At 56.3% G+C, this 27,250-nt stretch overlaps 1 protein-coding gene across 2 annotated transcripts in view; it reads left to right on the forward strand.

Annotated features, from left to right (window-relative positions):
* The window catches only part of HCN4 (hyperpolarization activated cyclic nucleotide gated potassium channel 4), a 130,071-nt gene that overhangs the window by 57,276 nt on the left and 45,545 nt on the right, over positions 1-27,250 (forward strand). For both annotated transcript variants that reach the window (XM_042022683.1, XM_042022682.1), the window contains exon 2: positions 12,334-12,757. In XM_042022683.1, coding sequence (XP_041878617.1) covers positions 12,353-12,757 — 405 coding nt within the window. In that variant the 5' untranslated portion in view covers positions 12,334-12,352. The remainder of the gene's footprint in view (positions 1-12,333; positions 12,758-27,250) is intronic.

A 27,250-nucleotide genomic window follows, 5' to 3' on the forward strand; every position in this document is an offset into this window, starting at 1 on the left:
TCCATCCCCCTCTGTTCCCTTCTCAGGTACCTCACTGCTTCCATCCCACTCCGTTCCCATCTCAGGTACCTCACTCCTTCCATCCCACTCCGTTCCCATCTCAGGTACCTCACTGCTTCCATCCCACTCCGTTCCCTTCTCAGGTACCTCACTCCTTCCATCCCACTCCGTTCCCATCTCAGGTACCTCACTGCTTCCATCCCACTCCGTTCCCATCTCCGGTACCTCACTGCTTCCATCCCACTCCGTTCCCATCTCAGGTACCTCACTCCTTCCATCCCCCTCTGTTCCCTTCTCAGGTACCTCACTGCTTCCATCCCACTCCGTTCCCTTCTCAGGTACCTCACTCCTTCCATCCCACTCTGTTCCCTCCTCAGGTGCCTCACTGCTTCCATCCCACTCCGTTCCCATCTCAGGTACCTCACTCCTTCCATCCCCCTCTGTTCCCATCTCAGGTACCTCACTCCTTCTGCCCCACTCCTCCTCTGTGGGAAGAGCCCGTGGCTGGCACTGGGTGCTCAACCTTGTCTGGAACAGTGTTGCCAGCAGGAACATTTCCCACCAGGGCTAAAGCAAGGATGTAAAGCAGTGAGGATTCCCCTAAATTAATAAGGATCACGCAGAGCTGAAGGTCCAAAACACACCATAATATGTGCTCCATCCATCCCAATCCATGCTCCTCACACATTGCTCCTTTGGCACTGCCTCCACAGCTTGAGCCCTATTCACAAGGTACAGCAAATCCACACTAAAGATCTGGCCATCCCTGCTGGCCAGCGTGTTTTAACTGCAGAGCAACACCTGGGAAAGGAGGGATTTGCCTGGGAGTGCCCCCTGTCCTCCCCGTGTGTGCCCCCCAGCGCTGTGCTGAGCTGTCCTTGCCGGGGTGACAGCCACACGCAGCCAGCACCTTCTGTCCCTCTGGCTTTCCCCATCCTCGCTGAACCCGTGCTTTAGGGCGTTTGGAACCTTTAGAGGGAGGCAGCTCTGACTATGAGCATTCCAGCAGACCATTGGAAAACCCCAAACTGCTTTCTATCACCTCTTCCTGGCAGCTTCCAGCATTCCCGTGCTGCCATTAAGCAGGAAAGAGGTCGGACTTTTGTCCCTGCCCCATCTGGCACCACCAGGGCTCCCGCAGTAGGAATGTGTGCACGGTGCTGAGGTCTGGCAGATGCTGTTGCCTCTCTCAGACATAAATCCTGGGCACCGTGGAAGTTGGAGAGAGACTCTGAGAGAGCACGTGTGCCTGGGAGCAGAGCTGGAGTAAATCATGCAGCTGAACAGCAGCTTTGGGTGTGATCCATCCTCGGGCACAGGGAGCTCTCCCTGTGCTTTTTGGGCTTTCCTTGAGGGGTGGCTGGCTGTGACCAGCCCAGGGCTCAGCTGGGCACACACAGAGATGTTGTACCGGGGTGGTGACCTGTGGGGTGGCTGTCCTGGTGCTGCATGCCTCAAAGGCTATGGCAGCTATCCCAAACCTGGGCTCTGCAGCCTCGAGAGAGCCCGGATGTTAGAATAATCCCAGAATCCCAGAATGGTTTGGCTTGGAAAGGGCCTTAAAGCTCATCCCATTCCACCCCCTGCCATGGGCAGGAACACCTTCCATTGTTCCAGGTGACTCCAAGCCCCAATGTCCAGCCTGGCCTTGGGCACTGCCAGGGATCCAGGGGCAGCCCCAGCTGCTCTGGGCACCCTGTGCCAGGGCCTCCCCACCCTCCCAGGGAACAATTCCTTCCCAGTATCCCATCTGTCCCTGCCCTCTGGCAGTGGGAAGCCATTAAGGGACCCCACTTGCCTTTGGGGACTCTGGAGCTGTGAGTCCCAGCCCACCAGAGCTGGGGCACAGCAATGCCCAGAGGAGCCCTTTCAGAGTCTCGGGTGGTGGGAAGTCGTGTTCCCAGCTGGCAGATGACCGAGCTGGGTTTGTCACTCCTTGGGGACAACCGCAGAGAATGAGGGCATGGATATGTCAGCACAAGGCAAACCAGCAGCTCGCAGAAAGCACTGCAGTGTCCCCTCCACACCCCCACTCCCAAACTGTGATTCTTACCTACTTGTGTGACTCATGTAATTTCTCTGCCTTATTTTAGTGCTTAATGTTAGGAAATTTGGCTTCCTAGTGGCGAGAGTGACATCCTCAGCTCACATAAACCCGTGTTATGTCAAGACAGACACGTCAACACAAACCAGTTAAGAAGGCAGCCTGTCATCCCTGTGACCTCCCAAGGAGATGAGTGTGGAAGGTCCCTGCTGTCGGTGTCGTGTGTCCTGTGCCACCCTTGGAGCAGCTCTGAACCGACAGACATCCCCAGGACCTCCCTGCCCTGGGCTGAGCCCCAGCCTGGGCAGCAGGAAAGGGGGTTCTGCCCCTGTGCCCCTGTGCTCAGTGAGCCCCCACCTGCAGAGCTGCCCCAGGCCTGGGCCCAGCACAGGGAAGATGTGGAGCTGCTGGAGAGAGCCCAGAGGAGGCACCAGGATGGTCAGAGGGATGGAGCAGCTCTGCTCCATGGAGGAAAGGCTGCGAGAGCTGGGATTGTTCAGCCTGGAGAGGAGAAGCTCTGGGGTGACCTCAGTGTGGCCTTGCAGGGCCTGAAGGAGCTGCAGGAAAGATGGAGAGAGACTTTGGATAAGGGTCTGGAGCGACAGGACCCAGGGAATGGCTTCCCACTGCCAGAGGGCAGGGCTGGATGGGATATTGGGAAGGAATTGTTCCCTGGGAGGGTGCCGAGGCCCTGGCACAGGGTGCCCAGAGCAGCTGGGGCTGCCCCTGGATCCCTGGCAGTGCCCAAGGCCAGGCTGGACATTGGGGTTTGGAGCACCCTGGCACAGTGGGAGGTGTCCCTGCCCATGGCAGGGGGTGGCACTGGATGGGCTTTAAGGACCCTTCAGCCCAAGCCAGTGTGTGATTCTGTGATGCTGTGACACACATCTACAGCATCTATAGACAATCCTTTCCTTCCTCTCCCTGTGTACAGACCAAGCCCTTCCCCGTGCTGCCGCTCTCTGGGACAGCTCGGAGCTCCCCTGCGCACATCCTCCCTGCCCAAGCACTGGGGTTTGACTCATGCTGGGTGCTGGACATGGGCCAGGGCCTGAACTCCATCATGTCACAATTTATGCATGTCTTTAGGCTTTAATCCTTCACATTCCACAACACATTCCTGATGACTTGGAGGCCACAGCCCTTATTGATCCATCCCTTCCCTACAGCAGCAGCATATGGCACGTTTCCATGGCAATAGGTCCCCCTGAAGGGGCTTCCTTCCATCCTTCCTCCCTTCCCTCCCTCACTTTATTGGTGTTTTTCATTATTAAATCATCAGAGATAAATGCACACAGGAGAAGGGTCAATGTCTGGATCAATGGGCAGCAAACAAAGAGGAACTTTTCCATATTCATACAAGCAGGAGATTTCAGGAGATCAAACAACGCGGAATTGCCAGGCCCTGAGCACGGCAGCTCATGCATAATATATTCTGGGAACTCTGCAATCAATACACATCCAGCACCTTGGAGACCCCTGGGATTCGGCTGCAGGTGGGCAGGGAGAGGGGAATCCACAAACTTTTATGTAGGGTGGGGCACGGTGGGTAACTCTGTGCCATCGGTGCAGCTGTGCCTCAAGGCTACCAACAGAACATGGTGCTGACCTCTCTACCCCTGCAGGGTGTGCGCTGGGAGCTTCCTTCTGCTGGGGTTTGGTGAGACCTGCCTTGTGGGTGAGGAGGGAACCTTCCCTCAGCAGGGACCCCACAGTGGTCTGACCTTCCGTGGGGACAGGAGTCCTCCAGACATGGTGGCTGCACAGCCTGGCTTCCCTTCCTGAGGAATCCTGTAAGCCTCCTGGTGAACCTGCACCATTCCAGCTTCACACGGTGTCTCCAGCCCCTGCTGCAGTGAATTCCCACTGCAGGACAATTTATATCCGTGCTCACCCCAGTGGTGCTGCGAGAGCCACAATAAATTGCCTGGGTTCAGGCTCCTTTGGGCCTTCAGACAGAGAGGGGATAAGCTTTCCTAGCACTAGCACCATAAAAATTTCACTGCTCCTGCGGCTTGTTGCAGGGGAATTCTCCACGAGATATTAATAGCTGTGTCCAAGCAAGTGAGAAAATATTAATAATGCTGCTTCAGTCGGAAATGGGATGTGTGCTCTATTGGCCTCCATGCTCCAAATTTAGAGCCGGAACAAACCAAGTCTCTTGTGGCTATCTCTGGTTCTGTGAGAGAAATGAAATCTTGTTTATTTTTACCTTTCTGGGAAGATTGGGTTCTAAGTATAGATTTAAGACAGGCTTTAATTCAGACAGGCTGGTGTCTGCAGGCAGGAAGGCAGCAGGAGCTGAGGATGGTGGGCATTGACTCCATGGGGCCGAATCCCCTGGGACGTTCCCGAGCCTTGTGCCGGGGGTGTGGTTCAGCGTGACTGGGAACCAAAGTGCAGGAGCAGCTTGGTTTGGGTGCTGCGGTTCATCTGCAGAGCAGGACTGGGAGTAGGTGTTCATCAAAGGGCAGCCTGAACACAAACCCCTGGGAAATGCTCATCCGGGTCCTGGATTAGCACTGTACGGATTGGATGGAGCCTCGTTATCCCGGGACAGATGCAAGGCAGGCAGCAGCGCTCCAGCCTCCAGGAGCCTCTCTGCAAACGTGGTTTGCTCCATCCTTGAAACTGAGCTGAGCAGGTGAGTTCACTCACCCCTGCAGGATCCTGAGCGGGCGACGGCCCCGGCTCGCAGTTGGAGTGCTGCTGTCCTGGCCATGGCACTTCCAGCCCCTCTCACCTCCCAGCCCGACTGGGAGTGCCCACACGTCTGAGCAGGGCTGGCAGCATCCCTTGCACGGGCTTTTCACGTGCTTCACGTGGGTGTGCTTCATGAGTGGCACGCTGGAGCACAGAGATAATGCACGCTGCTGCTGCGTTTCTGAGGCAGGAAAGCAGCAAACACAACGAAGAGGTTCCGGCAAAGTCGCAGAAGGTCAGGACTGTCTGTCTTGGCTGATTCACAAAGCCTCTTTCAAACTGAGATGGAGGCAGGGAAGTGTCTGTGTCTCGGTGACTGGAATTTCTGTGAAGGACAGTCACCAGCAGCTTCTTGGGGGCTCCTCTGGCAGCTCCCCTGGGCAGTGCTGGGTGTCCCACATGTGGCTTGTCCTCCCTCCCTGCAGAGCCCACACCAGAGGAACGTGTTGCCAGCTCTCCTGAGGTAGCAGCTGATGAAAAATAGCAACTGAGCACTGAGCACGGAGCTGTTCCCTCGTTCAGGCAAACCCACTCTTTGGTGGATTGCCTTTGGCATGAGCTCTGCTGTCCTCGTCCTCAGTTCTTCAGAATTCTCCAGCAAAAATCGCTGTCTCATGGATTCATAGAATGGTTTGGGTTAGAAAGGGCCTTAAAGCTCATCCAGTGCCTCCCCTGCCATGGACAGGGGCACCTTCCACTGTCCCAGGCTGCTCCAAGCCCCAGTGTCCAACCTGGCCTTGGGCACTGCCAGGGATCCAGGGGCAGCCACAGCTGCTCTGGGCACCCTGTGCCAGGGCCTCCCCACCCTCCCAGGGAACAATTCCTTCCCAATATCCCATCCAGCCCTGCTCTCTGGCAGTGGGAAGCCATTCCCTGTGTCCTGTCCCTCCATGCCTTGTCCCCAGTCCCTCTGCAGCTCTCCTGGAGCCCCTTTAGGCCCTGGAGGGGCTCTGAGCTCTCCCTGGATCCTTCTCTCCAGCTAAGCACCCCCAGCTCTCCCAGCCTGGCTCCAGAGCAGAGGGGCTCCAGCCCTGGAGCAGCTCCGGGGCCTCCTCTGGGCTCTCTCCAGCAGCTCCAGGTCCTTCTGATGTTGGTCCCAGGGCTGGGGCAGCTCTGCAGGTGGGCTCTCACCTGAGCACAGGGGCACAGGGGCAGAACCCCCCCTTTTCCTGCTGCCCAGGCTGGGGCTCAGCCCAGGGCAGGGGGGGGGATTCAGGGCTGGGCCATTTCCAGCTCTCACCCCTCAGCACTGCCAGGTCCCTTTTTCCCAGGGCTGCCCTCGATCCATCCATCCCAGCCTGGACTGATCCTGGTGCCTGCCCCAGCCCAGGGGCAGCACCAGCACTTGGCCTTCTTGGCTTTCCCGAGGCTCACACAGAGCCACCTCTCCAGCCTGGCCAGCCCCCCGGGTGTGCCCCGGGTGTCCCTCTCTCCAGGGGGCCTGGCAGCAGTGGGTGCAGAGCAGAGGGGCAGCAAGCCCAGCTACCTCAGACTGATGGAGTGCCCTGTGTTGTGTGACTTACAGAAAGGGCATCATTCACAGCGTACCCACTTCTAATTGCTGAAATCCATCAGTGCCTCAAACGTGGTGTTTGCAAATTGCCAGCTATTACTGCTGGAATAAAAATACCTCCAAGTAATGTATATATTTATATTTTTGCAATAGAAAAGAGAAGGAATTTCCCCTTGGCTGCTACTGATAAAATTATAGATTGTAACATGACTGGAAAGCTCTCCTGAGTCGAGACAACCACCTTTGCTGGGTGCTACTTCTACCTCAGAATGAGTTTCTTTAATGTTTAGTATCTCATAGTCTATCTGCAATATAGGATGATAATACCTTCCTAATTATATCTGCTGGGATTTAATTAATGTTTGGACATTACTTTGAAAAATGTAGGGTGTTGATTATTGTTTAATAATGTAGTGTTCGATTTAAAAATTAATGATAGAGAAGCAATGGAAATGCTTCCTTGCTTGGACTGCAAATGCCATCTCCAGGTATTACATAAGCAATAGCTTCCTTCATTTTCCACTTACCAAAATCCATGTAATTATATTTTAAGGTAATAATATGAGCATATGTTCTGAACTTGAAACATGGTTTGGAATTGGGCGCCGCTCAGAGGAGATTAGGTGAGCAATTATGTAGATTGAAGATAATCTAAGTCAAAGGCTAAGTGCAGACCTTGGAGAATATTTTTCCTCGGGTAACACTGCCAGCTGAATTCCATGGGAATTCTGTCAGGGACAGCACGGGAGCTTTAAGGAATCCAGATGCCAAGCGCTGCCGGGCCCACACCTCGTTTGTGCTGGGAGCTGTCCCCATCACGCACCTGCCTGTGTAAGCATTCCAACCCATCACTGCCTCACAGGCCTCGTGCTGCTGGCAGGGCAGGGAATTCCATGGGGAATCCCATCCCATCCCACCCCACTGACCCCGGAGCCAGCTGAGCCCCGCGGCGCCCAAAGGCAAGGAGCGTTCCCTGCTGTCCCCCGGAGGAGCTGCCGGAGCATCCCTGGGGGTGCTGTGGGTGCAGCCCTGTCCCGGCCAGCTGGGTCCCCGCTGTTGGTTTTCCATGCCTGGCAGTGCCGCTGGATTTGGTGCCCCCGAGTCCAGGAGCCGCCGGGAGCCAGCGAGGCTGCAGGAGATGCGGGCACCCAGGGGATTCTGGAGGAGGCTGGGCCCAGCAGGCTGCTCTGCTGTCAGAATGCATGGCTAATTAGCAGTGCTCCCAGGAGCTTTAGTCAGCATGGCAGAGGAGAGCGAGTATTTGCATAGACCGGTCAGAAGGAATTAAAATTGTTTGTCCTTTCCTTCAGCCGGGTCCTTTCCCATTACACCGCACTCAGAACGTTTTTGTAACTCGTTTGACTCTTTTTCACGGCAGAGAGGTTTCCAAGTGCACAGGTATTTGAGTAAACTCCCTATAAATAAATGAATTCTTCCCACAAGGGAAATACTGCTTAAGTGTGCTTTAGTGTGTTTAGGAGCGGTGAATCGCCGTGTTCTCCCCTTATCTCTGGGACAGAGCAACGTCTGTAACTCCAGCAGAAGCAGCCTGCTGCTGTCTGGGAGAAGCCATGCTTCCAGAGGCAGGGAAGGATCTCCTCCTGCTTTTGCTCCTGCTCTCTCTGGGAATGGCTCTTCCTGGAGTAAACTTAGCTCCCGCTGTGGCTCCGGCCACCCCGAGCTCCGCTAACGCTCTTTCCAAAAGGTGATTGCTATTTCCAGCCCCTGCACTCCCGGGAATTGCGGCTCTCCTGCTGCCCGCCCGGCCGCTGCTGAGCACGGCAGTGCCTCATCCGGCCCGCGGTCCAGGGCGAGCCCACACAAGGGCAGCTTCCCATCAGCTCCAAGGGAATTAGGAGCCGTTCCTCCGCACCGGGCAGGGGACGGAGATTCCGTGCGGCACTCAGTAGGTGGCACTCTGTTTCTGGAGTCAGCACCGAGCCTCGGGACAGCAGCTGGGCTTGGTTTGGGCTTGGCTGGAACGAGCTGTGCTCGTTCAAGAGCCGTTCTGGGGAGGTCAGCAGGGCTGGCCGCGGGCTGGGAGCTCAGTCCCACTGCTGGGCAGAATCTCCCGGCTCCTGGCACTGCCGGGCAGGTGCGTTTTTATTTGTGCTTCGCTTTGAGGCAGCGCCTCGCTGCAGACCAGAGCTGGCTGCCTTTCAGCAGGAGCAAAAAACCCCAAAAAGCTTTGTTAATTTAGAGGTGAGGCTGCTCCAGTCCCTTTTGTCTGGACCGTGCAAGCGCTAGAGAGCCAGAGCAGAAGTTCAGGAGCCACAAATGCGCAGGGTTGGGGTGCTGTTGTGACGCAGTGGTGCTGCTGGGCCTCTCACCTCTGGGATTCACTGCTGTCTCTCCAATTCCTCACAATCCTTCCTGAGCTCATGCACTGGAATTGCCCACACTGCGCCGTGGAATGGTTTTGAGAAAGGAGATTTCATTTAATGGTAAAAAATGACTTCCAAAAGCAATACATTCCTGGCCTGCTGTCACAGTGTGCTCTAGGCAGGGCAGAAAGATGGTGCAGCGCTCCAAACCCACAAACCAATGCCTATAAAGTGTACATGCTGCCACATCAGCTGAGTGTGCTTACAGAGCGCATATTCCTGACGTGTCTGTGGCACGCTAATTCTCAGACACGTTCTGTTTAAATAATATATCAGGAATTAAGAGATCCGAGGTAGCGGTGCATGTTAAACCGAGATTTTCAGATCCAAGGAGCGTACAGAGAGTAGGATGGAGTACAAAAACCAAGGGTGTTTGAACAAGACATCTGGTTTATGTAGTGCTGCCTGTTCCCTGTGCTCTGAGCTGTTCAGTTGCACTGAGTCAACTGTAATAAAACAATACATTCATATTTATTAATTTTTTATGTAGGCTTTTGGAAGCAGGAAGAGAAGTGAGAAGAAGGCAGGATATCAGAGGGAGGTGTCCGAGAGAGGCATCTCTGTCAGGCTCTTTTGCAAGCCACGTGAATGGCTTCCGATCTGGTTAGACTCAAAAATCAGATTCAGGTCTAACCCTTGCTTAGCCTCGGACTTGTGTGGACAAAGCCTGCACTCTCCACTCTGCCGTGTGGCTCCTCTGTGTGCAAGGCAGGGATAATAACTCTGCCTCTCCTGGGTGCAGCGGAGCCAATTTCATCACTGTCAGCTCCGTGGAAGCCCTGGGTGAAAGGAACAACAGAAATCCAGAAAACATGGGTTATTAATAGCTGGTGCTTGCCCTTACATACATCACATGCACCGCTGGTCATTGTGGCCAGTAATTTACAGGGAGGGAGGGGATGTTCCTTGGAGCAAACGCGGAATGACACTTGGATGGTCTCAGCCCTCTGAGGTGTTGCGGGCCCGGAGAGTCTAATTAAGTCTGAACGCGCTGGTGCCACCCTGAGCAGATCCCGCTTCCTGTGTGGGTGAAATGGAAACGTGCAGGAGCTGTGGAAACCTCAGTAGGGGAATTTGAACTCCCAGGCAGTTCTCATTGGAAAGGCGGCTGCTGGAGCTGGCGTGCAGGCCAAATGCTCGGTGGTTTCCAGCTTTTTCTGCCTCCTTCCTGGAGCCCCAAGGTTATCTCCTCCCTGACACCGTTACTAGAGGGATCAGTGGATACAGAAGCTTCCCCTCTGTGGTTTTACGTGATGGCTCCAAAGGTCAGAGCTGAGGGGCCCTGACAATAATCTGGAGTCCGCAGTGCAGCCCTGAGGAGAGCTGTGCTGTCAGGAGCACGGGGCAGTGGCGTTTAGCACTTCACCCCCTGCCCACAGCACACGCCCTGCGTCTCCAGGGGCAGCTCAGGGGCAGCAGGCTGGCAGGGGAGAGCTGCAGGAGCTCAGGGCCGGGAGAGCAGGAAATGCTGGCTGCAGCATGCAGGACAGCTGACCACACTGGACAGGGAGAAGCCGGGCTAGCAGGGAGTGCTGCAGTCAGGGCATGGCATTTCACTGGCCTTGGGTGTGTGCAAAACATCTTCCTCGAGCTGGGAGAAATCCTGCCGCGGCTGGCAGTGTCCCCAGTTACCAGCGAGTGCAGAAATCACCACCCAGCCTAAAAAAGAGGCACAAAAATGCAAAGATCTCGGAAGAAAGGCATTTACCTTCCCATCTCTGCAGAGCCAGCCATGCCAGGCTCATGCCATTAATTGGAAACTTGGGCAAACTCATTTTCTTTGTGCCTATCTCCTGGTGTATTCCCCAGGGCAAATGAAAGATGGCTGGGAGGTTATTTATTTTCAGTAATAATGCACACACTGCTTCCAGACTTCCTGCTATTGTGCGATTATCCAGATTAATTGCCTGGGAAAGCTGCAGCATCATCTCAGGCCCTTATTAAGGAAGCTCACAACACAGATTTATATTAGGGCATATTGCAGGGTGCCACAGCCTTGCTCTCAGAGGCACATGGACAGACCCCACTGCTGAGTGCTGCCAGCACCCCTGTACCCGCACACCGAGGGGAGGATTCCTGGCACTCTCCCTCACGGCACCCTGAGAGCCAGGAAGAGTGAGCTGAGGACATTTTTAGAAAGCTCGTTAGGGAATAACTTTGCTTATTCTAAAATCAGTTCCCATCAGCCTCTGCTGAATGATTGTGAGAATTGCTGGGGTGCTGCTGGCCGCTGACCCTGTCTGTGCATGGGCAAGAGCTGGAATCTTAAAGATGCTTTTAGGTGCATTAAAGTGTTCTTACCAGGCAGAGAGGCTCTGGACAGAGAAGGCTTTTAGGGAATATTCTGCCCTTTTGGTTTCCCTGCTGAGAGTTTAACAAACCATGCAGTTGCCTCACTCTGGAAATCCTGTTCTGCAGCAGCTCAGCCTGCTCCAGGCTCCAGCCAAACAGCCACTAACCAAGGGACAGCCTGAGGGCCTTTAAAGCAAACCCAGCTCTCCTGAAACACCTCAGGGATTTTGGCTGGGAAGTGTTGGACACAGGAGCAGCACGTGCATGTCCTTCAGCCCAACACTTCCCCCTGATAAATCAGTGTAAATCCGGGGTCACACCGATGCTCTCACTGCTGTTGAGGTGATTGCTCACCTCCTGTGACAAGCTGGTGATTATTGCACTGATAACTAATGGTATTAGAGTAGCTGACCCAATGTGGAGCTGGTAGAATCTTGGCAGTGGGAGCCCACAGTGCATCAGTATCCACATGGGACACATTTGGAGGGGGCTGGAGCACCACTGTGCTGGGCACGGAGGCTCCTCAGCAAGCTCTGGCACTGGGCAGGGTTTTAGTCCTCGCTCTGGGGGAGTTGTGACCACATTGCCTGATTGTGGATCTGTGGAAAGTCTTCAAAAAATCCCAAACAAATAAATGAGGGGTTCTACTCAGACTGTGTGTGCCTTCAGAGCAGAACAGCAGAACTGAGTGCTATGGTACAGTCCCACTGGGAAACACTGACCTGCCAGTAAGGTAAAGATAAGCTTCTTGGAGACCGTGCTTCATGGACCAGGCATTCAGTGTTGGTGTTAGTGTCCTTAGAAATGGAATAGGTGTTTCCAGGCACGTGACTCCAAGTTTATTGATTGTTTCTGGACAACACAGGAGCAGGGAGAGCGTGGGCTAAACTCCTGGAGCCCAGGCTCGGCAGGAACCTGAGCTGAAGGCTGTAGATGAGAGCTCGGGCTCCAGCTCCATCCTGATCCCAGAGCTGTCAGTGCTGGCTGCTTCTAAAGAAGGATCAGGCAGCAGGACCAAAGCCTGATGGTTTAACCCCCAATGGCTTTATTGACACACAGGCTCTGGGGCCTCCCAAACCCTCGTTCTCTCCTAACCCAGCAGTCTCTGTAGTAACCACAGGTTTTTCAGTCTCTGCCCGGGCAGCTCCCAGGGAAGTGTTCAGGCGGGCATGCCCAGCCCTGGTGCAGCTCCTTTCGGAGCCCTCGAAGGCAGAGCAGGAGTGTTCCTCTGATATTAATTAGGCAATTAGCCTGTGCAGTGTGCGTGCCCAGGCAGAGCAGCAGGGCCCAGGGGATGACTGACAGCAGAGATGGATGAGTTCATCCATGCCGCTGACCCGGGCTCCCCGACCTCCTGCCCTATGGCTGATCTCACATGTCTCTGTCTCGCTGTCCAGGTTTTACTGGGATCTGACCATGCTGCTGCTGATGGTAGGGAACCTGATCATCATCCCTGTGGGCATCACCTTCTTCAAGGATGAAAACACCACCCCGTGGATTGTCTTCAACGTGGTTTCGGACACGTTCTTCCTCATCGACCTCGTCCTCAACTTCCGGACAGGCATCGTGGTGGAGGACAACACCGAGATCATCCTGGACCCGCAGAGGATCAAGATGAAGTACCTGAAGAGCTGGTTCGTGGTGGATTTTATCTCCTCCATCCCCGTGGACTACATCTTCCTGATCGTGGAGACGCGCATCGACTCTGAGGTGTACAAGACGGCGCGGGCCCTGCGCATCGTGCGCTTCACCAAGATCCTGAGCCTGCTGCGCCTGCTGCGCCTCTCCCGCCTCATCCGCTACATCCACCAGTGGGAGGAGGTGAGACAGCCCCGGGCACTGCTGCCAGCTCTGCTCTCCCACAGTGCTCGCCTTGAGTGCCCCCTCTCCTTCCTGCCGCTTGTGTCGGGGCCCTCGCGCTTCGTTGCAGCAGGTTCCCGAGGGAATTCTGCAGATTGTTGGGACGCTGCTGTGGGCTGGGGATCAGCATCCACCTGACCTGGGGAGATGCTGCGTGGGCTGGCAGGAGGGTGGGCACAGGTGGGCCCCTTGCAGGAATTGTGTAGCTGGTGAACAGAGCAATCAGCCAGACAGCGAGGGCTTGCCCTCTCCGAGCCCCCAAAGGTCCAGGAACAGCTCCGAGGGAAGGGCTGGAGACAGCTGATTTGCAGAACCTGTGGCATCTGTTTGCCATCTGCTGCTTCTCTGTGCTTATCTCTTGAATAAAGAGATAAGTGGGGGGATGTGTTAGAACCCTCCTGCTTTCTACATTCTCTGACACTGTGCTGAGGGAAAAAGGAAGGAGGAGCAATCTGTAGACAAAGGTCTGGTGAAAAGCAAGATCCCCACGGCCCCTGGAGCCTGTGCTGCTCCCAGGGGGAATTCCAGGATGCGGGGTGGGTTGTCAGGCACGATGTGGGTGAAGCCACAACCTTGCAAGTAGCTTGACAATCAGTTATTTCCTCCTGTCTCCGTGCTCTCCAAAGCAGAGAGGAAGCTCCCTGCCTCTCTCTCCATGTGTCAGGAGCATATTTTCAGGACAAGGAAAGCTGGTCAGGGCAATTTCGTCTTGGTCCCCACACTTGGTGTTGTGCTCTGGGGCAGAGCCTGCTGCAGAGCATGATCTAATGCAGAGCGTGCTCGTCCTGGGGATGAGGAGGGGAAGCAACCATGCAGCTCGTGGCTGGATTGCAGCGAGCTGTCGCAGCACTAATTCATGATGGGGCTGAGCCTTTCCCTCCTCCCAGCAGCCCACACTCGCAGGGAGAGCGCTGGGGCACACTTCACAAACCTCAGGCTGCACCCTTGTGGTGTTACCATTCGTGAGGGCTTCACTTGGAGCACAGCAGAGCCTTGTGGGGTCTGGGGTGACACTGGGCAAGGTGCTGGACAGGTGCTGGGGAGAGGCAGCCACAGCCCTCGGAGTTCACTGCTGCGTTCATTCGCCGCACGGCCCGGGCAGGAGTGCACGGAGAGGTGGAGATGAACGAAGCAGAGGTGTCCTTCTGGGGTGACTCGGTGAGTCAGGGGCGGAGCAGAGCACTGAGATCTCCCCGGGTGTGCTGGCCTGTCCCGTGGCTGCTTTGCTTCCCCCCATCCGAGCAGCTCAGCAAAGGCGAGGGTGGCTCGGGCTGTTGTTGGAGCAGCTCCTTCACCCAGATCCACAGGCACCCACAGCTCCCTGCTTGCTCCCCCCTGCTCCTTGACTTCCCTTCCAGGCACTGCTTGAAGAGGATTGAAGTATATTTGCCGTTGATTGTACTGCATTTGTTTTAAAAAACGAAACAGAAGCAGATCAGTGTTTTTCCCTCTCCCGCTCCTCGCAGTTTGGCTGAGCAGCCATTTCCAGCGTCGGTCTCGCAGCGCAACTCCTGCATGCTGCTCCCCTGTGCTGCCATCCCAGCCCTGGGGACAGCACAGCTGGGTGCCCTGTGGGGCACAGGCTGCCCGGGTGAGGCAGTGCTGCCAGCGCCGGGCACAGATGGTGCTGGGTGCACTTGGGGACTGCAATGCAGACTCCGGCGTGCACTGCAGAGCCCAAGCACCAAACACGGCCGGCTTTGTCGAGCGGGGCTCGGCCCCAGCTGCAGTTCCTGGAGAGAGTTTGGCACTGGGAGCTGTTCCACCTTCCCCACGGGGAGGGAGGCAGGGGGAAGGGGTGATCCCTGTCAGTGGTGCAGTGCCTGCCACAAAGCAGCGGGGAGACAGGGCAGGGGAGCGCTGCTTCATCCTTGCGTGGGAGCTGTGCTCCCTCAGCCACACTGACAGCTCTCTCTGCCTCTGAAGTGCCTGCAGATGAGCCCTGTCTGAAAGGCCACATCCATCTTTCCTCCCTGCACCCATCAGGGCTGCTCTGGGAGTGCTGAGCAGTGTTGGACCAGACTTACTCTGGGTGTGCAAGAGATTGCTGTGCACAGCTGAAGGAGGAGGAGGAGGAGGAGGAGGAGGACTGTTGGGAGAGGGGTGCTGCACCCCTGCTCTCTGTGGTCAGCTGGCAGTGTCTCTAGCTCTCTGCTTGTGACCAGATCACCTGAAAAGGAGATGTGAGCACGGCATGCTGGGGCTCTGGAGAGGAGTGTGTGAACCAGGGCAGTGTGTGTGGGGCAGAATTAACCAAAGGGGATGGACAGGGAGGGATCACCATGTCACTGTGTGTGGGGCAGAGTTAAGGGAGGGGGATGGACAGGGAGGGATCACCGTGTCACTGTGTGTGGGGCAGAGTTAAGGGAGCTGCAGGGACAGGGAGGGATCACCGTGTCACTGTGTGGGGCAGAGTTAAGGGAGCTGCAGGGACAGGGAGGGATCACCGTGTGTGGGGCAGAGTTAAGGGAGCTGCAGGGACAGGGAGGGATCACTGTGTGGGGCAGAGATCCCCCCTCGCAGTCACTTCCCGTGGACGCAGGGACCCAGCACACCCAGCTCCCTTCTCTCTCAGCCTCCTCGTGTCCCTGGAGCGAGGGCAGGGGGAAGTGGGCTCTTGCCGAGCTGCCAGCAGCCTCTCGGTTCTCTGCCCTGCAATTGTCCCTGCTCTGCATGAATCCATCACCGGGGCTGCAGTAGCAGGAGCAGCCTGCGCGAGGGCTGCAGTGCTGTAAAGCAGCCAGGCACCCATCACTTCCACACCAGTGCTGCTCTCCGGGCTCCGCAGCAGGGGCTGCAAGGGCCTGCCCTGGTGTGGCTCCGAGCAGCCTCTGGCATCCTCCCCTGATCCCAGGGAGGTGCTCTGGGGATACAGCTGGGCAAACAACCTAAAGAGAAAAGCAAGGCAAAAGGCAAGAACAACAATCTGATGCACTCGTGTTCACTGGAGTACGAAAATAAGCTTAATTCCAAATGTAGCGGTTTCATTTGCATGATGCATTTTGCATGAGTGGCCCCACAAATGAATTTACCGGGAGGGCAGAATATAAATAGAGTCTTTCTGAAGTGTCTGCCGTGTCTCCCCTGCAGCTGGGAGCTTGATTGCAGTGCAGGCAGCTGCACTCACACTGGCTGGGGCCCGCCTCGCCTCAAATCCGAATCACCAGCCCCAGTGGCTGGGAGTTCCCCAGGCCAGGAGCACAGATCCAGGAGGGTCAGAGCAAACAGGGCTGCTCCAGTCCTGCCTTGTCCTCCCTCAGAGAAACCCTCATTATCTCAGCCTCTGAACTGCTCCAGCAGCTCTTTGGGATGCCCCGCTTGGTCAGTGCTTCATGGACCTGCAGCACATTGTCCCATTATCCCATTGTCCCATTATCCCATTGTCCCATTGTCCCACTGTCCCACTGTCCCATTGTCCCACTGTCACAGGGTCAGGGAGTTGGGCCTTGCCCCTGCTGGGCTGACCAAGTGTCCAGGGAAAGGAGATCCGACCATGAACATCCTACAAAGCTCATCCCAGGGTCACCCAACAGAAAGAAAACCAGCAGGAACACCGTGGAACCTGTGCATTCAGTCAGGACGAGCCATCCAGGTCAAACTGGGAGTCAAAAACCCCTCAATTTTCGGAGCTGTCCCTGCTGTATGCACAGCATCTACCCCGTGGCTGGTGCTGGGCGCAGTAGCTTCTATTTAAGATCAAACTATTTTGACTTATGAACATCCATTGGAGCAAGAGCACCATCCTGCTCCTATAAATTGGTTTCCAGGTAGCACATAGGCCAAGATAACCAAAATGTTTTGATTGCAGACTCTGTGGGAGGGATTATGATGGGAAGGAAAGGAACTATCTGGGATTGATTTATATCACAGTGATAAGATTATCATAAGTGAGGATTTTTTCAGATTTTTGTCAGGAAAAAAAATACATCTTTTGGTTTTTGCAGCTGAAACCCAAAGCAAAGGACAATTTGGTGATTTTCAGGCTATTGTGTTATTGAAACCTTGCAAACTTGCCTGAGTGCTGTCCTTTTCTTCCCTCGAGTTTCCATATTACAGAGAAGCTTTAGGAGGGAGGGAATGCATCCTCTCAGGTCCCAGTAGCAACTTCCCAGTGAGAACTGGGCACAGATCGGACCATCTGGAAGATGAGGTCACTTCTCAGAAGGTTCAGCTCTTCAGAAAATGGCTCCAAAGCTGGAGGGCCTGGGTGGAAAGACTGGGAAAGCGCTTCCAGAAGCTCTGAGAACACGGCTGCCAGCTGATTCTCCTCTTGATTTGCTAATTCCCTTGGTTTCTTCTGACCTCTCCGTGGCCATTCCTAAATTCAATTAAAACAACGTGGCGAGTGGCCTGGGGGATGGGATGTTAGGCCAGACCCATAACTGGCTCCCGGGAGCGGAGGAGCCGGCAGTGATGGTTGCCAGCAGCACCGGCAGCTCCAGGGAGCTGAGCAGATCCTTTCTCAATAGGATTTGCACTTCTGTCCTGGGAAACAGCAAGGCAGGCCCAGGAGAGTCACCCACTAAATCCTCTGGCCACCCCAGGCTAAAATCAGACTCAACAAACACTGGGAATGGGGTCGGGAGGGGGATGAGGGGCTGGGCTTCTTCCCAAATTTGCATTACCTCGTTTCTGAAGCTTATTGAACACTGGTCTTTAACGTGCCTACAGGAGCTTATTGAAGCCATAATGCAAGATACAGGAATTTCCATTCTCACTGCACAAAGCGACCCAGAATTTGAGACATCTTTTGCTCTCAGAGAAAATGCTGGCTGCCCTGAAACAAATGGCAAAACCTTCTTGGTGCAATATCAGCCAGAGGTTTTTTCAGATTTTGCCTCAGCCTTTCACATGGAACTGTTGTGCAGCACAACATCCTTGGGGAGGGAGAGCAGACAACACAAGGAGATGGATGTTCTCTATTCCTGTACGTTGAATTTTCCCTCTCCTGCCCATGGGCATCCCCAGTGCTCCATCCCTGCCCCGTGCCAGGAGGAAGACACCCAGAGCAGTTTGTGTGGAGGAGCTGGTCTTTGGCAGAAGTTCTGGTGCTCTAATGCAAACTCAGCTCCCCACCTGGGCACTGGGAATAGAGTTCCAAAGAGAATATCATCAGAAACGGCTTCTAATGAATCAAAAGGAGCCAGGCAAATATTTGAGTAGCTGAGCAGCCACGGAGGGTGCCATGAAAAGGAAAAAGCTTTACTTTTCCCTACTCTCACCTTCTGGCAGTGCTTAATGGGTCTTGTGTCAACAGCAGGGTGTGAGCAGGCTGTGGGGTTTGGGATTGGGGCACAGAGCCGTGTGTCTGTGGGGCAGGGGCTCAGATCCTGTCTGTAGGAACACCTGGTGTGGGATTGGGGCACAGAGCCGTGTGTCTGTGGGGCAGGAGCTCAGAGCCTGTTCCTGGGCAGTGGAAGCCTTTTGGTGTCCCGGGGATGGTTTTCCCGGTGTGTCCTCACCACAGAGGTGCCCATGGGACGGGCCCAGCTGGGCACTGCCCGGGCAGCAGCAGCAGCAGGGGGTTGCACCCTGCCCTCTGCAGTGAGGCCCCGCTGACCAGGGGTGAGCAGCAGTAATGACAGGGTGCTGCCCGTGCCCGGGCTCTGCCCTGGGCTCACAGGGTCCCTCACTCCGGCCTTCCCTGCAGAGGTTTCCTAAACCCCAGGCTGCTCCCCCGATGACCCCGAATTCCTGGCAGAGCTGGGCCCTGGCCTCTGTAGGTTTGCCTGCCTCTCGGGAGCTCACATCCAGCACAGCTGCCTCGGCCCCGTGCCCACATCGCGCCAGCTGCCTGGCATCTGTTTCGGCCCTTGGTGTTCGGAGGCTTCGTTCTCGCAGCTGTGTGTCCCTAAGTGCCACAGCCTGGCACGGGGGCTCCTCCTGCCACTGCTGCTTCCCGAGGTTTAGTGCCACGGAGCTTTGCTGACGGGGTTTGCTCCTGCTGCAGCCCCGCAGCGCCCAGGACTAGCCTGCCCTGGGGCTGGCACACAGGGGACAGCTGGGCAGCTGTCACCTGAGCAGAGCCGCAGGGTGGGTCAGCCTGGAAGGCACCGCCCAGGCACAGGAGTGTGTCCAGAAAGCTCTGGAATATCCCCAGGGAGAAGACTCCACAGCCTCTCTGGGATCTGTTCAGGGCTGGGCACTGCCCAGGGCAGTTCTGCCTCCTGGGCTCAGGCCCTGCCCGTGGCTCTGGTGCCGCTGCCGGGCCCCGGAGCAGAGCCCGGGCCCTGCCCTGAGCCCTCCCTGCAGCCAGGGACAGCCAGGGCTGAGGGCCCCTCTCAGCTGGGGCTCCTCTCGAGGCTGAGCAGCCCCGGCTCCCTCAGCCTGTCCTGGGCACGGAGCTGCTCCAGGCCCTTCCTCAGCTGTGCAGTCCCTCTTGTCCTGAGGAGCCCAGAGCTGGACGCAGCACTCCAGGGCTGGGCAGAGGGACAGCAGCTGTGTTTGTAACGGGAACAGGGCTCAAACCCAGTCCTGCCATGGCAAAGTTAAAGGGAACTTCTAAACACATCCAAGTGCTGCGAGCCCAGGAAGCAGCAAGGGCAGTGCCCATTCCCTGAAATGTGTGGGAGCACAGATTTACCCCCTGAAAGGGCTGTGCTCTGCAGGAAGAGCACTGCAAAGGCCTCTGGAAGGGCTGCAGCCTCCCTGGAGCTGGAGCTGAGCAGCCCAGGGTGTGTCTGTGGCCCAGCCCGCACAGCTTGCTGCCAGCACATCATCTGTGATGCACATGCACACACAGTGCTGGTGCTGGGGACAGCTGAGGCAGCTTTTGAACCTCTCACGGGGAGATTCCTGTCACCACTTGGGCTCCTGATCCAGTGCCAAGCCTGGCTTTGTCCCTTAGAGCCGTGTTCTGCCAGCCTCAGCCCAGACTTGGAGTCCAGTTTGTCTGAGGCACATTAGCCCTGGCAAGAGGGTGCAAATTAATGGCTCCTCTTCAAAGCCTCTCCCAGGAAGGCACTATTGATTGCATTCATGTCAAGTGGGAAACTTTAATGAGACAGCTGGAGAGAACAGCATTTCCCTGCCTCACTTGTTGTTCAGCCAGGCAGGGCTGGCGAGGAGCGTGCCAGATCTGTGAGTTGTGTGAACGAGGCAGGAGCTTGGCCCACATAGGACCGTGGACAAAAATCAAGTTGGCTGGTGGAGGAGAAGGGGATTTTGAGCAGCGTGGCAGTGTGGACTGTGTTTCTGCCAGGAGAGACTGAAGTCAGTCCCTTCCTCTCCCCACAGAGCCTCCTGCTGTGCTGTGAGCGCGGGGAAGGGGCACAGGGCAGTGCCAGCCCCGCAGCTGGGTCAGGGCTCCTCCTGCCCTCACACTGAAAGGGGAGGGATGCTCCTCCACAGGCCACCAGACCCCGAGGCTGGCTCTCACTTCCACTCCAGTTTGGCAGCCGCACTTCCAGGCTCTGTGTGTGTGTGCGGGGAGCCGGAGCTGGGAACCCGCAGTCCTGAGGACAGGTCTGGTTTTGAGCCATTCCTCTCCCTGCCAGAAACACGGCAATGGAAGCAAACAGCCTTGCCTTCCCCACCAGCCCGAGGTGAAGGAAGGAGGAATCTTTCTCAGGAAGGACACGAGCCCGACCCAGAGAGGTGCGTGAGGGTTTAATGGGCAGCAGCCTCATTGATGAAGTTATTTTCTGAGCCCTGCTGTGAAAAGAGCTGTTTGGAAGACAGTTTCAGGACATGCAATTATCCAGTTTGCCAGCTTAATGCATTCAACTTAACCTCGTTTTTATGAAGCAGAAATCAATGTGGTAACTTTTTCAAGGCTAAGAGATGACATTTTATTCTTGCTTCTCTCATAAGGAGGCATATTTTTAAGCTTCGTTTTCTGCTGTAACTCCTCCTAGTTTTGATTAAGCGGGAATACTCCAAGGGCTAGAGGAAAGAGTGAGGCAATTTCCACATTCCCAGAGTCACATTAGAATGGAAAATGTTTCTGAAACCTCTTTGCAAAGCATGGAAAAATTCTCCTTCTTGGAAGAGGACTTGGAAGTGCATTTAGAACTTCAATGCAAGCACTTCTGCATTAATTTCATCCAAGAACCACTTCACCAGGGAAGGATTCTAAAGGTGCTGATCTTCCTCCCAGTTTTTCATTCCAAGGAATGCAAAGCCCTGTTCTCTGTTACTGCAGTGTCTGTCACCCTCTCTGCTCCCACATGGTCAGGGGCATTTTGGTACCCGTTCCCCCCTCGTGTCCCCTTCCCTTCCTGAGCCAGGAGTCCTGCAGAGCAGCAGCTGCCAGAGCTGGGAGCTGGGCAATGCTTGTCCAGAAGCTCCCCAGCAAGACTGTGCCACAAAACTGAAGGGTAATTGCCCTGCTTTTCATTAACATGGCCCTGTCCCACCCCTGGCATTTCCTGGCGTGGGTGGCAGCGCACAGGAGTGTGTCAGTGACACCTGCAAAGGCCTGTCCCCGCTGGGTGCTGGTGATGGCACCTTTGCCATTTGCTCATCCAGGATTTGGGAGGGAGAAGCCAGGAATCAGGGAGGGCCCCATCAGGGGGATATTGTGCCTTTGGCAGCAGCTGGAAAGAGAAAGTGAGAGATGTGATGTGAAAACAGGAACACCAGAATTCTTCTCGTGGCTCCCTTCTGGGCTCGGGCTGAGCCACGCGCCTGGAGTGCCACCAGGGTCCGCGCCGTGGAACGAAGGAAAAACACAGCCACCTCACAGGGATCACACAGCTGCGGTTCAGTCGCCCCTGAGGGGCCACCCTGAGCCACCTGCCCAGCTGTGACACCGACACACCTGTCTGCAAGGAGCCCCTGGGCAGGGCCTGTCCCCAGGGCTGGGGGCCACTGCTCGCTCTCCTCGCCAGGAACATGGCCCTGAGCCGGGGTGGGACATTCACGTCTTCATCTCAGCCCATCAGCCGGGGAGGGATCCATCAGAGTGAGGGTGGAATCGCAGTGTTCCCCGGTTCCTGGGGCTTGGGAGAGAAGCAGAGATTTGGGCAGAGCGTTTCTAAGGGTCGGATCCAGCAGGATGGGTCATTGGGAAAGAATCAGGGTCTGTGTGTGTGTGTCAGTGGGTTTGGAGCAGGAGGAGGCTGCTCTGAGGGCAGATCTTGAGCTGGGGGTGAGTCAGGAGCTGAGGATGCCTGAAGACAGCAGAGCCTCAGAGCAGGGAGCAGCTGGAGTCTGCCCTGCCCTAGGATCACCTGAGCTCTGCTGCACCATGGAATAGCTCCAGAGGGTGAACTTTGGGAGAGCCTCTCTCTGTGCTGGCACTGACGGGCGACAAACCAGCAGCAGCAGCAGCGTTTCCTCGTAAGCACTGGAGAGGAACTGCGAGGATAATGTCCCTTAAAGTAGCTGACAGGCCTGCTTTTCCTCAAGTCCCTGGAGAGGGTGGAGAGCAGTTAAGACGCAGCAGCTGTGTTTGTTTTTTCTTCATTTATATATTTTTTTCCCCCAGCAAAGTGCCGGGTGTTAATTCCTCTTGATTTGCTCAGCACAGCCCAGTTTGGAGAGGCCGTCCCTGGAACAGGGCTGATTAGCCTCCTCTCCAGTGTGCATCACCCAAACAGCCACTAATGACACTTTATCCCAACTGCGTGCCTCTCGCTGAGGCTGCAGGGAATTCGGCTGGAATTGTGCAGTCAATTACACAAACTTGGGGCAGCCAGAGTCCAGAGCCTTCTGTCAGGCCCTCTGCCCAGCCAGGGGGGAGGTTGCTCTGGTGGCGTGGAGTGAATGAATGCAGTGCTGAGCTCTGCGTGTCCCCTGAGCCCGGCACTTCCCTGTCCCTGTATCTCCCAGTGTCCCTGTGCTGGAGCATCCATGGCAGGTGCAAAGCCAGCACCTTCCTCTCCGTTCCCATCCACTCCTGCATGCACAGGAAGGGTGACAAGGGCTGTGTACAGGCGGACAGAGGAGAAAAACTCATGATCCGAGTGAAAAATGCGTGATCCAGGGTGGTTGTTCCTCCTCCAGTGTTCCTCCCTGCAGAGATGGGGGTGAGCCCTGGTCCTCTGCACTGCGAGCTCCCTCCCCAGCTCTGTTCCCTGCCGGCAGTCACAGACATCCCACAGGAGCCTCTTTGGCTGATAAATCACCTCAGGCTTGTGGGAAGGACAGATAAGAACTTTCTCTTCAGCTCTCTTCCCTCCAGACCTAAAAGACACGTCAGTATTTTGTGTTGAGCATGAGGCAGAGCCAGTCCAGCTCTGGAACGGGGAAGAGGTGCAGGAGGGGAGGGCAGCAGGATGCAGGGGGCTCCTGTGGAAGGAGACAGAAGAAGGGAGAGCTGGGAAAGGCTGTGGCATCCCCGGCTCTGTCCTGGCACGGGATTGTCTGTTTGATCTTCAGGGGCTGTTGTCAGATCAGTTAAATGTGCCAAGCAGCGGTGTTTGTCACATTTTTTGGGCTGTCCATGCAGCAGTTCGCCCCATGATGGGTGGGAAGAGGGCAGCTGCCCTCCAGGGAATGTTAGGGATCCTCCCTGGATCTCCTCAGTGACACTGCTGGACGTGAGCTGCAAGCACACCATGATGATGCTTCTCATACACAGACATTTTGCCCCTCTCCTTTTTGCTCTTCAAGGTCACTTGAGCAGCTGGCAGGGAAGGAAGAACCCAGCCCACTTTGGGAAGGTGGAAAAAACCCTTCCGCTCCATCCTGGCTGGCTGTGAGTGCTGGGAATGCAGGCGGCGCGGTCTGGAGCCAGGTTGGAGCATGTTCCTCTGGCCTTTAGCCTCTCCTCCTGCCCTCCCCGAGCCACAGCACGCGGCAAACTCCTCCAGGAGCCCCTGCCTTTGCAGCAGCCTTATCTCCGAGCACTCTCCCCTTATCTGCAGCCTTCAGCCTGGCCGCGCTGCACGGAGGGCTGATGGGGACCGCAGCTGCTGGCAGCAGCTCCCGTCCGCTGCTGGGAAGTGGGAGCTCTCTGGACCCTGCTCGCAGCCCCTGTGCAACTGCACAGCCAGGGCACAGGGATCCCTGCTGCTCTTGGAGCTTCCCCAGCCCTGCGGAAAGCAGCCTCTGCCCCTTGGGGTGTCAGTGACATGCCAGAGCAGGGACCTCAAACGCCTGAGCAGCCACGGCCTCCTTGCACCCTCCTGCACCCTCCTGCACCCTCCTGCTCCTGGGTGCCAGCGCACCCTGGGCTCCGGGAGGGTGCTCTGCCCCTTCCTTGCCTGAGGAGCGCTGCCCCAGGACGTGCTGCTCCTGCAGCCTTCCCTTCCGCCCCTGCAGGCTCTCCAGGCAGGGGGGTAGAGGCGCAGAGCGCAGCTGCTGACCCTGAGCAGCTAACGGGGGATTGGGAAGGGAGAGGAGCCGCTGCCACAATCAGTGCAGCAGTGCCTGTTTTGATTAGCCAGCAATTTTTCTGGTCATTTGGAGAACAAAATTCGCCTGCCTGCGCTCCCTCCTTCCTGGGGGAGACATGAGCTGTTGGATGCCGCCCCAAAACTCCCTCTGCTGTCTGGGCGGTGGGGAGAAACCGTTCTGTGGGGAGAGGAGGCTGTTTCCGCAGTGATTGGAGTGGACAGCCCAGGCTCAAAGAGCTGGAGGATGTCTTCTCGCAGCCAAGGCCTTTCCTCAGCGGGAGGGCTGGACACCAGCACCCCGCACCGGGGCTTCTTGCTGCTGCCATCCTGGTTTGCAGCTGGTGCAGAGCTCGCTGTGCCTCCAGCCAACACCCAGGGCCTGAGGCCGGCGCTTCCGTGCTCGGTGCAGCCAGGAAGGTGGGAAGGGACACCGATGTGCCAGCTCAGTTGACAGCTGGCACGGAGCAGGGGATGTGCTGATGGAAGGGAGGCAGCTGCCAGCTTCACATGCCAGCGCTGGCAGCGGAGAAGTGACAGGACACGGCGCCAGGAACAAGCGGGGCTGGCGTGGGGAAGAGCCTGGGGCAGCGCCGTGGGAGGGCTAGTGCGTGACCCCGGGATGAAGCCCAGGTGGCTGCCTGGGGGGTGTCACTGCAAGGGCAGCAGTGTCCGAGTCCTTGCAGCCTCCTAGGAGCGGGACAGCCAAGCCGTGCCCTCCCTGCTTCCTGCTGGCAGCCCTGGGAGCCAGGTGTGCCGGGCTTGGCTCCCGCAGCAGGGACACGGCCACGCCTCCCGGGATGGCCAGGAGAGATCCCGCTGCTTCCTGGAGCCGTGGTCAGCGCTGGGAGCAGAACATCCCCTCCTCCTGCCCGTGCGGGGTGTGGGGCTGAGCCCTCAGCACAGCCCCGCTGGCCCCGCTGTGGTGACAGCGCGAACTGGCCTCCCTCGGCTGCGTGCTGGCCCGGTCTGTCCCTGCCTGGCATTGCCGGCCTTCCCGTGGTGGCTTTGCCAGGCTTGCCAGGTCACTTTGGCTGCCCTGAGCCACAGCCAGGACGTGCTGGGTTGGGCAGACCCAGGTGCAGCCACAGCTGCCCACAGGAGCCTCCTGTGCTCCCCATCAGCCCTACATGACATGGGCTCCTGCCTTTCCCTTAGCAAGGTGATGCTGCTTGGCATGGAAGCAGGGAATTCCAGACAGGTTTGGGTCAGGAGGGACCTTAAAGCTCATCTGTTCCTCTCCCCTGCCATGGGCAGGGACACCTTCCAGTAGCCCAGGGTGCTCCAAGCCCCGTCCAGCCTGGCCTTGGACACTGCCAGGGAAGGGGCAAGGACCCCTGCAGTCAGTATTTTGCCTGGAGGTTCAGTTTAGGGTTTCCTCTGATTGCATCCCAATACATTCTGCTCCAGCCCCTTCACCTCATCCCTCACGTTCCTCAACACTTCCCTCCTCACCTCCCTTTTGCCATCCAGCAGATCTGAAGAAAAGACAATCACCAAATTCCTTGTCAGAAGTGTTTGCATCCTCCACAGTATCTGGAGCACGGCTGGAATCCGTAATGCAATCGTAATGTTCAGATCATCTCTTGTCTCTGTGCTAGGGAGTGACAGAGCTCAGCTTCAAACACCAACCCCTCATTAAACATTTGAACACCACTCCGATCCTTCCAGAGCCTGGGGTTCCTGGTGGTTTAGGGAGATCCACACTAATAACTGCGACATCAGGCATCTGTTCCTGGCTCCGTTTTCCGTCCTCCCACTGGGGGCTGTGCAATATTTCATCCCTCAGGTTATTTTGTGTAGTGCTCTTGGGAGTGCCCACACCCATCCGTGCGCTTCCGAGCAAATTCCCTGGAGGAAGTCGCCCGTTCCTAGGAGGTCATGAGGAGAAACTTCACTGAATTCCCAGCTCTCACCCACCAGGGACACTGAACTCTGGAATACGATGGTGCTGTGAATCCAGGTTTAGTGGAAGGAGGCAAACTCTTACGCTCTGTAAGAGATCATTAAAGATTGACTCTTCTTTTTATAATTAAATTTGACACAAAAGGTCATGCATGTAGAGGTTTCAAGGGTATGGGACACGGACCTGGGATCCCAGGGCTCTGAGCCCCAAACTGGCAGGCCAGACTCACATCTGGGGTCTTCCATCCAGGCTTGGAAATCTGCAGAGGTCAGGTTTAGTGCCCTGCATTTGCTTCATGCCATGCTCAGCCTAACCTTGGTTTCTTGGTGTTCAGAGGCTGTTGGGAAGCCCTAAAGCTGTGGCTTTTGGAACAGCCCAGCTCCCTCACCCCGCGTTGCTCTGGCAGAGCTCCTCACATGCAGCCTAATCCCAGCTCCCGTTGTGGAGGGGAGAGCACTGTAAGCACAAAGACAGAGCTTCTTTCCTGGTATTATTTGAACCAGGAGCTCATTGAGTGCCAGAGCTTTCCAAAAGGAGTATTTAATGTTGCCTGGGAAGTGTCCCTCGTGCCCTGCTGGTCTCCTTGCCTGATCCCATATGGAGCAGCTGCTCCTGCGCTCTCCATCCTCTGCCTGGCATGTCCTGATTCCCATTTCTTGCTCTGCCAAAGCTGTTCGGGGTCAGGGATCCGGCTTCATTCATAATCATCTGACACTGAACTATAATTCCACCTTGCATTGGAAGTGGTCTTGGAAAAGACACCTGTTCTGGGAAATGCAGAGCACTGGAGCCTTCTCCATCCCTCTTGCAGCAGGGCTTGCACTCAAGGGCACAGATCCATCCCTGCTGACTTTTTTGGGGGAGAAAGGGCAGTGTCAGCCCTCCTCGATTCCTGCTGTGGGTCTGAACCTGTCCTGGAGTCCCAGCTTGTGTGGGATCTGCGCTGTGTCAGTACAAACCCAGGCACGGAGCAGCCTTCATGGAATCACGGGCTCACAGAGCAGTTGGGCTGGACCTTAAAGATCATCCAGTTCCAGCCCCTGCCACGGGCAGCACACCTTCACTCCCACAGCGAATGGGCCGAGTGCTTTCCTTGGCACAGCTCCCACTCACAGCTCTGGAGAGGTCAGCACTGAGGCTGACCAGCAGCCAGGAGCGATTCCCTGAGCCCTCCGGAATCCAGCACTGCTGGTGGGAGCCGGTGCCGCAGCCAGGAGCGATTCCCTGATCCCCTGAGCCCTCCGGAATCCATCACTGCTGGTGGGAGCC

Source organism: Corvus kubaryi, unplaced genomic scaffold (genome assembly GCF_017639235.1).
Source record: "Corvus kubaryi isolate FWS band 111438036 unplaced genomic scaffold, C.kubaryi_AGA036_p1.0 37220, whole genome shotgun sequence".
Lineage (NCBI taxonomy): Eukaryota > Metazoa > Chordata > Aves > Passeriformes > Corvidae > Corvus > Corvus kubaryi.